The sequence below is a fragment of the Phoca vitulina genome, unplaced genomic scaffold (genome assembly GCF_004348235.1).
Source record: "Phoca vitulina isolate PV1807 unplaced genomic scaffold, GSC_HSeal_1.0 scaffold48, whole genome shotgun sequence".
Classification (NCBI taxonomy): domain Eukaryota; kingdom Metazoa; phylum Chordata; class Mammalia; order Carnivora; family Phocidae; genus Phoca; species Phoca vitulina.
In genome coordinates, this window is record NW_022589751.1 from 7,051,168 (window position 1) to 7,067,317 (window position 16,150).

The window sequence follows — 16,150 nt, forward strand, 5'->3', positions numbered from 1 at the left end:
AGTTTACTCCTTTTACTTGAATGATCCACAGTATTATTTTTCCCCTAGAGCCCTGGATGAAGCGTTAACACAAAAGGGCTCATTTAACATTTTGGCTCTTGAAATGAAATGAACACAATGAAACTGCCTTTTATCTACCAGTGTACCGGGATAATAGGTCCTCCCAAAAGCCACGCCCATCTATAAACCTCAGAATGTGACCTTATTTGGAAATAGGGTCTTTGAGGATGTAATCAAGCTAAAATGAGATCACACTGGATTAAGGTGGGCTAATTCAACTACTGGGGTCCTTACAAGGGGTGAGAAAATTGGACACACCCAGGGACCACACCCTGTGAAGACAGAGGCAGAGACTGGAGTGGTAAATCTACAAGCCTAGGAATACAAAGGATTATCAGCAACCACCAGAAGCTAGGACAGAGGCCTAGAACAAAATTTCCCTCGGGTCCCCGGAAGGAACCAACCCAGTCCACATCTTTTGATTTCTAGCCTCCAGAACTGTGAGGGAATCAATTTCTCTTGTTGAAGACTGCCAGTTGATGAGGCTTAATTACAGCAGCTCTAGAAAATGAATAAATAGGATCTGGCTAGGAAAGATGTCAACGTGAGAAAAGGTACCAGATCCTCCCAATTCAGAGGCAATTCCAGATATCCTGCCAGTTGGGGCTGCCTTCTGCAGGCCAGACAGTACCTACTGTCCTTCTCAGCCTGGTGACAGCAGGCTTCAGGTAAATCCTAGTGACAGGAGGCTTTAAAGAAGGGGTGAGACAAAGTTATCAGATGATTTGAACCAAATTCTGATTTGAGAATGTGGCAATAGAATGGGAAGATGGAAAAGGAAGGGTATATTTTGTCTAAGGCTGTGAAATGAATACTGTATCATGTCTAATAATTACAATAAAACTACGTTTGGGAAAAATTTATAATAATTACCAATATGATAAAATAGAATATTTCAAAAATACAAGGAAGAAAACAATACATCTATCAAAAGCTAAAGAAAACTCAATAAACAGATTCAATAAACAAGAATTTCCTGAACTAAGAAGAAATATATCACCACAGAGTAATCACTACATCATTGAAGGGGGTTAATTACCTTTAAAAGGTGACAAATTTTGATAAGTTATATACTATTTTCTTCTTTTTTTTTAAGATTTTATTTATTTATTTGACAGAGAGAGACACAGTGAGAGAGGGAACACAAGCAGGGGGAGTGGGAGAGGGAGAAGCAGGCTTCCCACTGAGCAGGGAGTCTGATGTGGGGCTCGATCCCAGGACCCTGGGATTATGACCTGAGCCGAAGGCAGATGCTTAACGACTGAGCCACCCAGGCGCCCCAGTTATATGCTATTTTCAAGAAGATGATGTTATTTGCTGATTGTAGGCAACCTATAAAATGCCCCCAAATAATCCCTGCCTCCAAGTATGCTTGTCTTTATATAATTTTCTCTCCTTGACTATAGGTTGCATTTAGTGAGTCTAGTAAATAGAATAGGACAGAAGAAAAAAAAAAAGAAGAAGGGGTGAGAAAGCAATGGGTAGGACCAGTCGGTTCAGCCCCTGGTGGTGTGCTGTTCTGGACTGGACTGCTTCCCCCGGGTCTTATCTGTCACTGCTGCCATGGCAGCAAAAGGACCACGGCTATTCTTGGGCCATTCAGGGCTCCTGAGGGCTGAGAGTACCTGAGCAGCACACAGTGTGCCCCGCGCGCTGCTGGGCGTGGGGGGGCGTGGGTGGGGGAGCGTGTAGGGGCGCTGCCGGCATGCTGGGGCTGTGTCAGTTCCGAGCGTCCCCAAGGGAGAAGGGGCCGGATGACCCACGTTAAACCCTTACAAGTACTTGGTCAAGAAGTGAGCCAGAACCTCAATGATGGGCCACCCACGGGGTGTGGGTGAGTGGGGACAGTGGTTGGGATCAGGCAGGAGGGGAGGTAGCATGGCAGGTGCCAAGTAGACCACTTGGGCTCCTGAGAGCTGAGTTCCAAACCAAGAAAAATGAAAAGACAAGCCCCAAGGAGCCAAGCCTGGCAGGAACAAGAGCCAAGGTGCCCTCCCAGGAAGAACTTCCAGGCAGCAGGTAAGTGTGCAGGACATGGGAGCCCTTCTTTCCTGGGGCACGTGCCAGGGCTAGGGAAACACGGGTATTTGGCGAGGCATCTCAGGGAAGAGGAAGGGACGGAGACACTTTTAGCATCACATCACCTTGGAAAACCGCTAAGAGGAGGTCAAACTTGGCTGTGTGAAAGGCCTAATTGTCTCATAGACTTCCCTCCACCTGAGGCCCAAAGTCCTCCCCAGAGCCGGCAGCCCCAACCCCATCCAAAGCAGCATCCGATGCCCTGAATGGCCGATAATCCCGGTCAGAGAACAGGGAGCAGGAGGTGAGCCATGCCAAACTAATTAAAGGACCAAGGGGCTGTTCAGGGGCTGGGACAGAGTCAAGGCCGAGGGAGAGAAAGAGGCTCCAATCCCTGGGTGCTGGCAATGAGACTGGTGACTGGGAGGGCAGCCTGCGGATCACACACTTAGGAAGCAAAGAGACACATGAAGAGAGCAGAGGCCACTCCTATAGCTTAACCACCAGGGATATTCCAACAATGGGTAGAAGCTACAAACCCGAAGCAAAGCCTTGCTTGGGATCTTCCGCTGGAGCCTGTGTGTTGGACGGGCCCACGGTGAGGCTGGTCCGTAAGGGGCTGTCTGACCCTTCTCCTCTCCCCTGAAGGGCATCTCACAAACAACTGTTATGTCCCAGTTTGGGGCAGCTCTACCTGCCTCACGGGGCCCCGTCCAGTATCATGACAAAGAAGGCCTTCTTGGTGTCTCGACTAGATTACCCCCGGCGCAGGCTGGGCCTTCCAAAGGGTCAGCTTACCTTCTGTGACTGACACGCTGGTCCCACTGGGGTCATTTGGATGTGGAGCAGAAGGTGGATCATAGCCAATCACCAAGTCAATGGTGGCCTAGGTAGAAATAATTCATTGCAGAAGAATCAGTGCAGGGTAATAGACTCAATGCAAACTAAATCAGCAGGAGCAAAAAGTTCTGGAAGGGGCGAGCAGAGGGATGGGAAAGTGAGAAGCGGAGGGGAGACGGATCACACACGTTCCACTGTTTCTATCCTCCCTCTTGTGAGCATGGCAGGCAGGAAAACCCGGGGAAGGAGTTACCTGTTGTAGGTCACCAAGTGTACCATTGCTAAGGGGCAACCTCACTAACCGGAGCAAAGTTGTGATAAGCAAGCATGAACTTGTAATTAGCCTCCATCCTAGACTTGAGATGGTCTCCAGTCACAGAGGCTCATGTTACATGGTTGAGTTAGTTGTTTGCACCTTGACTTCTTTATTCATTGCTGAAGTTTATTTTCATTTTTCTCTTTTCTCTCTAAAAATAACTTGAGCGACTAACAAAAACTATGTAACAATGTGATTCATAAAACAGGATAAAAAAGGGAATCAAGTCTGATAAAAGAGAAAATAAATATGCAAATCATGAAGTTTAAGATAATTGCATCTTGCATAAAATGTGACTCCAAGATGGCTAGGAACCAAGGCAAGAAGGAGAACAGAAAATGTTGTGTAACTTTCATTTTCAGAAAGGAAGAAACATACTAGTTCCTTACAGGAAATAAAGTCATTCCCATTTTTAAAATCTGAGATAAATTGTTCACATGGGGCATTACTTTAGGGCAGAGTTTCCTATACTTACGTATTTCACGAACCTACAAAATTTCAAAAAGGTTTCCTAAAAGGGCGTCAACATAGGGATGCTAACCCAAGCCCACTACTACTATCTACTGTTATGATAATTTCACAAAAGAAATGAATTTTAACAGCAAAAATGAGGAAGGACAAACCTCAGAACAAACGGAATCCTTTGCAAATACGGATGGCGCACGCGCCCACACACCCACACACCTGCATGTACACACCCAAGTTACCAGTTAAAACACAGACATAATATTTAGCACATAGTCATACTGAAAAATTATTCATTGTTTATCTGACATTCAAATTCCAGTGGGCATCCCATACTTCCACCTGCCACTCCTACGACACGTGGTAAACTCTAGTACATGCACACATTCAAGAGTGCACACGCACGTGCCATATTGCTTTTTTTCATCTGTCTGTTCATCAGTGAATACTCCCTCATGGATCAGCACATTCTGTGGCCAACTTAGGCACTACAGATCTGGGAGACACAAAGGAGGCTCCCAACAACAGTTTCGTGGCAAATAAAGAATCATAAGAGCAGCATCCCATGGCTACCTATGCCAAAGACCCAGGCCACAACCTGAAGGCTGAATGCAAGCAGCACTAAGGAGCTCAACTGCTAAACTTAAGTGAAGAATCAAACTTTCAAAACTTAGAAGAGGACATGGATGGCTCAACTTCTGAATCAGCGATTTCCTGATAACATCAGGAATCCCAGAAGTGCTCCAGTTCTATGTGTGCTTGCTTCTGTGCTTAAAAAAAGACAAAAACAGGGCGCCTGGGTGGCTCAGTCGGTTAAGCATCTGCCTTCGGCTCAGGTCATGATCCCAGAGTCCTGGGATCGAGTCCCGCATCGGGCTCCCTGCTCTGTGGGGAGCCTGCTTCTCCCTCTCCTCCCCACTTGTGCTCTCTCTCTATCTCTGTCTCTTTCAAATAAATAAAATCTAAAAAAAAAAAAAAAAAATTAAAAATCTTAAAAAACAAAAACAAAAACAAAACCAGCCAGACACATCACTGACTTGTACCATCTTTCCTAAGTATCGTTTCTCTCAGCCAGGTTTTGGAAAAATAGATGACAGACGACATTCTGAGTTTATGTTTTAGAAGTTTTGGAGCCTAGACCAACAAAATAGACATTCTCAATAGGCTTTGAGAAGCCTAACCTGTAGTCTTGCCTACAGGGATGGCCTATTTTAGTACAAAATTTTTTTCCTTTGTCCAGGCTCCCAAGCAAAATAAATTGATTGGAAAATAAAGGTGTTAGAGGTTAATGGGGCAAGCATGGTAGCTTTATGAGCACTGTTAGCAATCAAATGAAATCTGAGAGCTATGAGCTTTGAGTCCATTTATTTCTTTTAAGTGCACTCAAGAAAGAGAATTCTGGGTTCGCATCAGACAATATCAGTATGTACTTATTTAGAGAGGCTGTGGTCAGAAAACAGTCAGCTGCCAATCAGTGATAAACATCATGATACTCACATCTTGATGTTCCAAGGTAATATTAATGAAATACCTTCTACAGAATGTTTCAGAGCATGTCTGAGACACACAGCTATGCTCACCACACAAATGTAAACACCCAAGGGGATATGCACAGAACTATACCAAGAGAGGGTCCCACTCACTCTAGAGCATTTTCTTCTGTCAGAGAAAATCAAGTTTATCTAATGTATTAGCTCTGTGATTGCAAGTATAGGATAAGGCCATACCATTTGCAAGTGGACCTGTTATCTCAAAACCAGTAGGGTGTGTGTGTGTGTGTGTGTGTGTGTGTGTGTGTGTGTGTGTGTTGTGAACTGATTATAATTTCACAGTCTTCTTAATGAACTTTTTGCTTACTTATCTCACTTCAAAGCCATTCAACAAAAGAGAAAGTGCTCACCCCAGTATCTTGCCCCTTTTCGTTTAGCAGGGGGATGAGTTTGTATGGCAGCGATCTGCTCTGGTCACCAATCAGGTCCTTCAGGGCTACAGTGGCCGTGCCAATTAACCTGCAGGTGAAACAAGAAAGTGCACAGTAACCTAAGTGAGAGGCATGCTTCCACTGACTCAGTGGACCTACCCATTCCCTTTCTATTCGTCTGTTATCATTAAAATCACTCATCATGAAATGAATTTTGGAATTTCAGCAATAAACATCACTTTTCCAGAACAAGTAGTCATTTCAAGAGTCTATGGTACCTATGAAATTTCAAGTCATGAATGAGATGACCCATGAATGGTCATGGGTCATCAGACAAAGACTGAATAGCACCCCTCAGAATCCGAGAGAAAAGTAGGACAAAATTTTTGATCAAAATTGCCCACTGTAAAATGCCCCCCCACCCCCACCGCCTCAGGGAGACCTTCTGCAAGTATAAACAGGTTGCTAGTTTACTGATGAGGCCAACTTACTAACCTGTATACTCGGGAGCAGAATTCAAAAGTTGGATGTGTGTCCTTTTCCCTCAACCTAGGCCCGGAGGGATTATGTTCAACCTCTACCACTTACCCAGCTACCCCTCAGTGCACATAACCTAACAGTACAGAGGCACACATGTGTCCCTGCTCACCACAGTCAGGCCCCTAAAGGCACAGACTGTTGCTTTTTCTATTCACTACTCTCACCCCACTGCTTGGAACAGAGTTCATTTATTCATAGATATTTACTGAATGAAGGAAAGAATAAATAAGTCTATATACATTAAGAATGAACACCCAAAACATTTTTGTAGTTAGGGCGCATGGTCAAAAAAATTTACTGAAGGGGCGCCTGGGTGGCTCAGTCGTTAAGCGTCTGCCTTCGGCTCAGGTCATGATCCCAGGGTCCTGGGATCGAGCCCCGCATCGGGCTCCCTGCTCAGCGGGAAGCCTGCTTCTCCCTCTCCCACTCCCCCTGCTTGTGTTCCCTCTCTCACTGTGTCTCTCTCTGTCAAATAAATAAATAAAATCTTAAAAAAAAAAAAAATTTACTGAACACACAACCCCTGAGAGTTAGTGAATACAAAAACATGACCTGCAGAATATAGTCCGTACATTGGGGGTTATAACGGACAACACGGTATGAGATTGGGTGAATTGAAGAAGTTCCCTTTGTGAAATGCAATGAAAAAGCAAAGAAAGCCCAGAGGTGTGCTCTCAGTATGGACACCGAAAACAGAAAAGAGAAACAGGAAGAATTTAAAAATATTTAAAAATTAAAAACTATTTACTTATACCTTGCCTACATTTGCAGTGACTGATACTAATAAATGGCAGATATGATAGCATGAATATCATTAGCATAAAAATAGAAAACTAAGCATCAAATCCTCAAAGTGATAGAAGAGATTCCTTATATCAAAAAACCCAAGGTGAAGAAACCATAGTTGAGCATAAAACATAACTCTGGGCTTTTGGGCAAAAGTAATAACCAGGAGAGTTCATCTTGCAGTGAACCATTCCTTTTATTTTCACATGTAGTAGTTTCTTTAAAAATCAGGAATGAAAACTGATGTTAACGTGTGAACGCTTACTTTGAACTGACGTTTATCTGTATTCTCCTGCCCCCCCCTCAAATCTCAGAAATGGAACTAGATTGTAGATCTGGGGTCAGTCACTCAACCACATACATCCATGGACTTGACAATATGAACAAGTGACTTCACTTTCTGTGAATAGGCATATTATATTGCAAAAGACCAGAAAATTGCTATGGCACCCTGTTTCACCCAATCTACCCAATGGCATGAAATGCTGCACATAGTTTCTTGGAAGAAGGCACGTTCTTGGACAGAACACCACACAAGATGCTCAACAACCGTGATGGATTCTCATCTCTTCTCCTATCTCAAGTAGAGCCAGTTACTGGCAATGGAAAGGACAAATTCTGCCTCCAGAGGGTGAAGAGTGAACACCTTTTAGGTCAATACAGGAATTAAGTCTCTCAGTCAATGCTGAGAATTGATGGAGCCTTTACAGAGTAATTTCTCACAGGAGCATGCGCACTCACTAAGTTTGCTAGATTTTTTTAAACTGGGTATGTTTTCTCCTCACTTGGATTTTAATTCCCCTGACATATTGAGGACAAGAGTGAGTCTACTACACATGACTTCATCTCCACCAGATGAAACAAGTACACCTCCCACACAAAGCGAGAGTCCCTGGCAAAATCTCTTCCACGTCTCCCTCAGCCCCACATGATATGAGCTTGATGAGCATTTCTTCCCAAGTTTTTAAAAATAGCATAGTAAGCCATGAGGTTGGCTAATTGAGTTTTTAGGACGAAATGGGGAAACTACAATCTCAAAAGTCATCTGACTGGTATTAAATATCTAGATGGTACTCGCCTTGAAAGACATGGAAACACACTGGATTTTATTCCTCACGTTCCATAATTCCTAACCTAATGTACGATTAAAGTAACATTGTACACCGGACATGTATAGATTTGCTTTTGCTGAAGCCAAGATGACCTGAAACTCTTATCAGCAATAAATACTTCTTAGGAGAAAACAAAGTATAGCATGCTGGGACGATACTGAAAGAGGGCTGGCCTGGGGTTGGACCAGCATCTATCAACCTTGGCACTACTGACATTTTGAACCGGACAATTGTTTGGGGGCCTGCGCTGGGCTTTGTCCAATGTTTAGCAGCATCCTTGGCCTCAATGTACTGGCCTCTCTACACCTTCCCAATTGTGTCCTGGTGGGCAAAATGGCCCCAGGTTGAGAAGCACTGGGTTAGACAGTTTCTGTTCTTGCCCTAACTTGGTGTCCCAACTTCCCTCAAGCCTCGGCTATGTCACCCAACTCTCTGAGCCTACTTCGCTATCTGCAAATGAGTGGCTTGAAGTAAATAATTTCTTAGACCCTTCTCAGCTATTAAAGTCTGTAGCTAGGCTCGTACATGTGATGTTTTCTACATAGATCTATTTAGGAAACCATCTCATGTTAAATATTTCTTTTCTCTTAAAGTCCTTGTTCATTGATTTAGGAAAAAATAGATCTTAAAATATGTCCATGTTGGACAATCCAGAATACTATGCAGGGTTTCTGCCTTCAAGCTTATTGGCCTATAATCTCGTGGGTCAAGCTTCAATTCATATGGTGTCAGGGGAAAGGTTAGGCCAATAACAGAAATGCGGACTACGTGTAAGATAGTAGGGAGCGGTGCCTTGTGCTAAATGGAGAGAACAGGATCACCTGGGACATGAAGCCCATCCACTGGCCCTTCCTGGCCCGGAATGGTTTTACAGCCTCCATTCTGACGCAACCACTGTCTGCAGCTCCCCCCCGCCCGGGAGGCCGTGAGAGGTTGGCAACAGAGAACAGACCAGGAATGGAGTAAAAGAAAAGCAACCTACTTTAACCCAAACCTCAATTCCTTCTTTCAGAAACCCTTAGTCCCATTTCTTAAGATTTACTTTTTTCATCGTAAAATTCTGATGCTTTGATGTTTGTTATGTGGGGGAGATGGTTTAAAAGTAAATTTCACTTTCTTTTTTCGGAAGTAAAGATACTGTGTTTAGATGAAAGCCTGGAAAGATTTTAACCGCCCCCCCCAAAATATTTTTAACAGCTAGGTTGAGTTGAAGAAAAATGCATGCAGCTACAACGTCTAAGAGCTTTCACTGTCAATTGGAGGAAACACCCCCTATGGGCAAGTCTGAGCTCTGCAGGACTCCGAGGGTCCCGCCAGCCTGCTGTAGGCTGTTCTCATGACCCGGCCTCCTACGCAGGGGACAAGAACAGTGCAGCCGGACCACAGGCCAGTTTCCTTTAAAGGAGGTGACACTAAACCAAAAAGCCCTTTTTCTTGCACATTACTAACGCTATGAATATGCTAAATATTTATAGTGGGACAGTACTGCGCATGCTTCGCCCTGAATCTGCATGGAAAAATAAGAGTCTCCCCATGGACTCCACCCAACACTAAAACAGATGGACCACATCTCAGAAGGAAAGTTGACAGTGAAAGAATCTCAAGGCCCTTTAGCTCTCCAGCTTTACTTGCAGAATTAATAAGCTGCAGATGTATTCTGAAGTGAAGAAAAACCCAGTCCTGCTCTTATCCCTTAACAGTTCTTGAACATCTAGATAGTGTTGAGTAGGGTCTCCATGCGACATGGAACTAATTCTGAGCAGTGGAACTGTGAACCAGTCAACTTAGTCATGCAAGGGTTGGTTAAGAAGTTAACTTGTTAAAACAAAGTCTAGTATGTTTAAAAAAGAGAAAAGGGAAACATTCTCCCTGTTAGCATAGACACAAACGTTAACAACCACATGCCACTGTGGTGAGTAAGGGCTTTGCTGGCCGAGCTCTTAATCGTGAGAGCTCACATATATCAAGCTGTTCTGTCCAGCAGGGACACAGCCCACATGGATTACTGGAGGAGGGTTTACTGGAAATTCCTTCATGAAGGGAAGGAAAAATACGTTGGACTCTGGAAATTTAAATCACATGTTGTACTGTTTTCGCCTTTACAGACTGCAGCGTGTCTCAACTTTCCATGCTCTGCGAGGGCGTAACAATCCCCAGCTGGGCTGAGGACAAATACTTCTCCGAGCTGCTCCCAGGTCCCCTGTAGAAACCCTCAAAGGGCCAGTCATGCCCACCCTTTGAAGCCAGCTGAGTTTTGTCGTTTCAACCAGACCAGGCTGGTGTGGCCTTGGGGTTCCCTGGCTGGGCCCCATCACCCGTCCCCACACTTCTTCCCCAGGGCCAGTATCATTCAAGTTCTTCCCCTGTCCCACCCCCACCCGCACCCCCAGCTGAGCCCAAAGGTGGGAGAGCCGGGCTTATACCTTGCTCATGACCAGATGAGTGGGAGAAGCTGGGGCAACCACGACGGCAAATCCTATCACAGGAAGCCGTTTGTAAGCCAAACCCCCCTCAAAGAGCATCTCTGGGTCTCCGATCCACTTCACCAGTGGGGAACCCTCCTGAGTCTCCCAGGCGGCCCACCCTGGCCCTTTGGATTAGCTCATCCATCGTTTCTGAGATCATGGTTCCCCAGACCTCCCCGCGGCAGAATCACTAGGGCAGTCACAGATTCCCAGGACCCTGAGTCAGACTTTGTCTTTAGCTCATTCTTATACCCAGGAAGTTTGAGAAACAATGGTCTAAAACCGTGATTCTCAGTGGCAGCGGGGGGGAAAAGCAGAGGGATGGGTAGAGGAAAGGGCGGGGGGCAGGGTAGGAAAGGCAGCTGGCAAAGCTAGATCCAGAGAGAGGGAGATGTGTCATTTTTAAAAGTACATTCAATACGATAACACAGGTTTACATTTGAAAAATGGGCAGAGAAATCCAATTATTTAATAGGACAAAGTAGTGAACAAAACTCGAATAAAATCTACTCGGTAAGCCTACGTATCTGTACCTTTCCTGTGGCTTCCCCTCCTCACTCCCCACCAGGATTGTCAGAGGGCCTTGGGGCCTTTGCCCTGTTCATCAAATGGTGGCTCCCAAGCTTGGCTGGGTACCAGCCCCTCTGGGGTAGGACTGTGCTCTGTACTTTTCACAAACTCCCGTTCCTGGGTTTTGGAATCACTGACCTAGTCTGGAGGCTGTAGCAGGTTTTGCAGGATTCAGGGCCGGCAACAACTTCCTTTTTTCCAGTCCCTCCCAACCCTGCTGCCTGCAACAAATGGCGTCACTTCGACCAGAGAAGGAGCAGAGTAGAAGCCAAGGCCTTTGCACCCAAAGCTCTCCCGATCAGGGAGGCACCTGGGCCGGAGTCAGGCACTTTGTGGCCGTGAGGAGCGGGTTAGCTAGCCTAATGCCTGGCATGCAGGTGAGGCTCGGTAATTACTTCTGGGATAAATGACTTTAACCTGCTGTTTAGCTATTTTCACCTGACCAATTCTCCTGTTTTTTCAGTCCTCAAGGATCTGAATCTGTGCTTGCCTGCTTGTGCAATGTATGGGAACACCCAGGCTCTGGCTCTGTCTAATCCCCCCAGGCATTAGAATCAAGGTAGTAGTTTTCTTTCTTTCTTTCCTGCTTTCTTTCTTTCCTTCTTTCTTTCCTTCTTTCTTTCCTTCTTTCCTTCCTTCCTTCTCTTTCTTTCTTTCTCTCTCCCTCCCTCCCTCCCTTCCTCCCTCCCTCCCTCCCTCTCTCTCTCTCTCTCTTTCTTTCTTTCTTCTCTTTTCATTCATTCATCAAGAACTTGGACCCAGCAAGGTAAGGGAGACAGAATAACAGTGACTGAGAACTTGGAGCTAGGCAGAGCAGACTAATTCAGGCTCACCCTTGTACTAGAGGCCGTATACAGGTTGTTGTACTTCTCTGAGCCTCAGTTTCCTTGTCTGTAAAATGGGGATTATGGCAGCTACTACCTAACAGTATTGTAAGGATGATGTGGTAAGTGCTTAACAGTTACTTTTTATTATTTCAAAGACACTCCTCTAGAAAAAGGGATCCAAAACAAGCATGTGACACCAGGCCTGGGAAAGCTGGTATGAACTCATGCACAGCCTGAATCACAGGAAGGGGCCATCTATGCAGGGATTTGGGTAGGCAGGCAGGAATGAACAGATAAGAACCCCTTTAAGTACCCACATCCATTTCTGTTATGCAAAGTTCTTAAAACTTTCTCTTATGTACATGAAACAGCTCCCTCCCCAACTCCAATGCTGTATATACCAAGAATCTGTTTGGAAAACAATTTTTATTTTCAGGATTAGACCAGAAGTAAATTTCAGCTGTAACTGAATTCTCATAAAACCCAATTGGTGGAATCTGAATAAAGTTTTTAAAGCCATAGGTTTCATAAGATGTTTCACTATAAAACAGACCCCAAAACAATTCCTTACATAAAAACCCTATTTAACCAGCACACACACACACACACACACACCTCGTCATTTTCTCCTCCTTTCCCCCGCTTTATTTTTCTTCATCATTACTGACCACCATCTGATGTTGGTGTTCCCTCCACTCAGATGCAAGCCCTGTGAACGGCATGGAGCACACCCCGTGCCTGGAGCAGTGTCTGGTACACGTAGGCATTAGTACTCATTTGCCGAATGAATACATTAATTGATACATCACTGAAGATAGTCCTATAACCTTGCAAATGACTTCCAAGTTGTAAAGCTTCCTCTCCTAAGAGATGGTCCTCCAAGTGCAGTTAGTTGGGGCACCTGGGTGGCTCAGTCGGTTAAGCGGCTGCCTTCAGCTCGGGTCATGATCCCGGAGTCCCAGGATCGAGCCCAGCGTCGGGCTCCCTGCTCAGCAGAGAGCCTACTTCTTTCTCCCTCTGCTTCTCTCTCTCTCTCTCTCTCTCTCAAATAAATAAATAGAAGACACTTATAGCTCTTGTCATTATGAAATGCCTTTCTCTTTCAAGTCTCTCTGGATCTTTCTACAGGGCTGTGGGCCACCTTTACATACTCATGAGATGTTGACGGATGCCAGCAGGCTTGTGGCAGCTACTTAACTGGCCCTCCCACACCCTGGGGTTCAGCCTTTCCAGCACCCGCACTCAGCCCAGCCCAGGCCAGTTTTGATCTTTTCATAGCTCTGCTGCTCTACTGAAAATATGGAACTAAAGAGAACCGAACCGAGAACGCCATGCCATAGTAACATCGGCTTCTAGTTAGTTGTCCACACAGCCTGTGAGGCTGCTCCAGTGGGCTGTCCATCCCTCTTCACCAACCACAGTGGAAAAGGAGAGGTGGTGACTTCACCTACATAGACCCCACTATCTGTTTACACGTGGCGGTGTCAGAAGTGAGTGTCTCATTGCTAGGAGAGATCCAAGTATTAAAAGACTGAAGACAAGGTCTTTTGTATACCAGGAAATGAAAATTTCTCATAAGCCATACCATACCTCTCCATGAAATTAATTTCATTCCAAACCACAGTCTCTGTTTTCTCTAATAAAAAAGAAAAACAAAAAACCCCAAAAACCCATAAACCTTTGCTCAGGGAGTTAGTATATTTCACAACCCAAGCTTGTCTTTTTTCTTTTTCTAATTCTGTAGGCCCCGGTACCACTCTGGGTGTATGTGTGTGGGTAGCTCTAGACTCCCACCTGCATGATCCCAACTCTGGAAGACAACTGGGACCTGCCTGACTCCCCCTCCCTGAACTGCGGCCTGGGAACACTCTCTAGGCATTAAGTTGGGCACTCACAGGGCTCATTTCATTTACCTCCCCTTTCTCCGCAGTCACTGTCCCATGTTGCTGGTGTTCAATATCTGAAACCATGGTTATATATGTTTTCTGTAGTTTTTTGGTGTATCAGGTGAGTGAGTAGATCTGGTCCCTGTTATTTTATCTTAGTGGAAGCAGAATGTCCAAACTATGGTCACATTAAGGCCTGGAGGGGTTAAGTCACTTGCCTGAGGTCACCACTAGTCACCAGTAGAGCTGAGTCTCTAAGCAGTCTCTGTCTGCCTCCTGAATCTCAGCTTTCAAGCACTATGATCTGCTACCTTCCTCTGAGCTCAGGGGTAAGCTCCACATCTCTCTACAAAAAGGCAGGAACTTTGGGACAGGTGTTTGTTTCCCTTGTGATCCGACCCCTTTGTGTTCTGACTCCTTTGCAGTTTAAACCCAAGTTGGAACCAGAGGGCTGTCCAGAGAGCTGAGCTGGACAGATTCCACATCAATGGCCTATTACGAGGTGGGCTAACTGTCCAATGCAAGATACTTTAGATTTCATTCATGTATTAGTATCATGAACTTACTTGTTAATTCCTTCAATAAACACTTACTGAGAGCTTATTATATGCTAGGCACTGTGCCAAGCGCTGGTGTTACAGCAGCGAACAAGACAGATGTGGAGCTCACTGTCTAGCAGGGGAGGGCCAAGTGAATAACCAAATAGATAAGAACATGTCAGATGGTGGTGAACTGAGCTAGATAAAGCAGGAATGTGGACCAGCCACACCTCTGAGTACTTATCTAAAACCCAACACAAATGTCCACATGCCCAGCTGGACTCCCTCCACCATTCCCAGGCCCATATGAGCTCACTAACAAGAAGGGCTCTCAGGAAACAAGGCAGGGTGATGAGCAACAGTAGGGGCTGCTCTAGGGTGGGTGGTCCCCGATGCCAAGGCCGAATGACAACATTTCAGGGAAAGAGTCTTCCATGCAGAGGGAACAGTAAATACAAAAGCCCTAACTGGTAACTCTTTTCCTCCTTAGCATGCATGCAAGCACAAGCATGCACACCGCACGCGCATGAGCGCACACACACACGCACACATGCTAACCTGAAATCTTGTAAACACCTCTCATTCCTACATTGCCAGGCTCCTAAAGCTGATTCTTCTTTAGGAAATCAGGTGGAGTGACAGTTAGGCCAGGATGCCAAGGGATCAGGGTCCCAGCCTCAAATCTCATCTCCACTTCTCAAAGTCATTGTGAAGATTACATGAGATGAGATATACTTTCGAAATTTATCTTGTCCATTGTAGAACATGAGCATAAGTGACTTACTCTTCAAGAATATAAAAATGCCTGCTTAAAACTGTTAAGTAGGGAGGAATTACCAATATTCTGATGATTGTTCTTAATTTTTTTTGCAAAATTAGAAAGAAAAATTACTTCCATTCTAGCCGACAGTTAATCAGTAATTCCACCTACACTTGGGTTCCTACAGGTGGTTTGAGGTTTTCAGTATAATGTAAAAGTCAAGAACACAGGCCTGGACATAAATGCTGACTCTGACACATACCTACTATGTGACCTTGAGCAGAATACTAAGCCTCTCTGGGGAAAAATAGGACCTGCTTCAGAGGGTGTCTGCAATTAAGTGGATAATGCCTTCAAAGGGCTTGGCCTAGCCCTCGGCACTCCCTAAGTCCTCACTCGGTGATAGCTGAATTGCCTGTCTGCAGAGAGAACTCTTATTCTTCAGCGGCTGGGAAAAGCCTTCTACTCTGACATTTCAGCTAAAAACATTTCATTTTCATCACATGACCAAGAGGCACTTCTGGCTCTTCTCTCACCCTCATTCAGCCTGGAGGGCTGGTTGGAGGACTCTGAAGTGGGGAAGGACAGAGTCTGCGCTGAACGGCCCAGCCAGCTCCCAGCGCCCGGGAAGGATGTTGCTGATGCACCAGTGCATTGCATGTAGGGACCGGCTCTGGCAGTCCGCCCTGGGTGTGGGCAGGGTGTGCAGGCAAACCTGTTTGTTCCCAGGCCTAGAGCAGCAGATGCAGAGTGAGAGCCGTGTTTGCACAACCAGTTTCCATGGCAACAGGAACATCAATAGGCAAGACATTCCGTAAGCTGGTAGAAAAACTCTGCCCCCCACCCTGTACTTACTACCAGGGGAAAGGAAGTTCCCACACTGAGCAGTGAGCAGATCCCTGAAGGCCAAATCTTCAGTAAAAAAAGCCAAGAAAAAAAACCTGGGGCCAAAATACACAAATAGTTTGGACAAACATACAGCGTATTCCCAGATTCCTGCAGTGTACTTACAGGCAAATTTGACCAAGGTATATGCCTTGTTTA

General features: G+C 45.4%; 1 protein-coding gene across 2 annotated transcripts in view; it reads right to left on the bottom strand.

Annotated features, from left to right (window-relative positions):
- MYOF (myoferlin) overlaps positions 1-16,150 on the bottom strand; it is a 160,004-nt gene that overhangs the window by 108,840 nt on the left and 35,014 nt on the right. For both annotated transcript variants that reach the window (XM_032432325.1, XM_032432326.1), the window contains exons 4-5: positions 5,601-5,709; positions 2,878-2,965 (exon numbers count right to left, since the gene is read on the bottom strand). In XM_032432325.1, the coding sequence (XP_032288216.1) occupies positions 2,878-2,965; positions 5,601-5,709 (197 nt within the window). The remainder of the gene's footprint in view (positions 1-2,877; positions 2,966-5,600; positions 5,710-16,150) is intronic.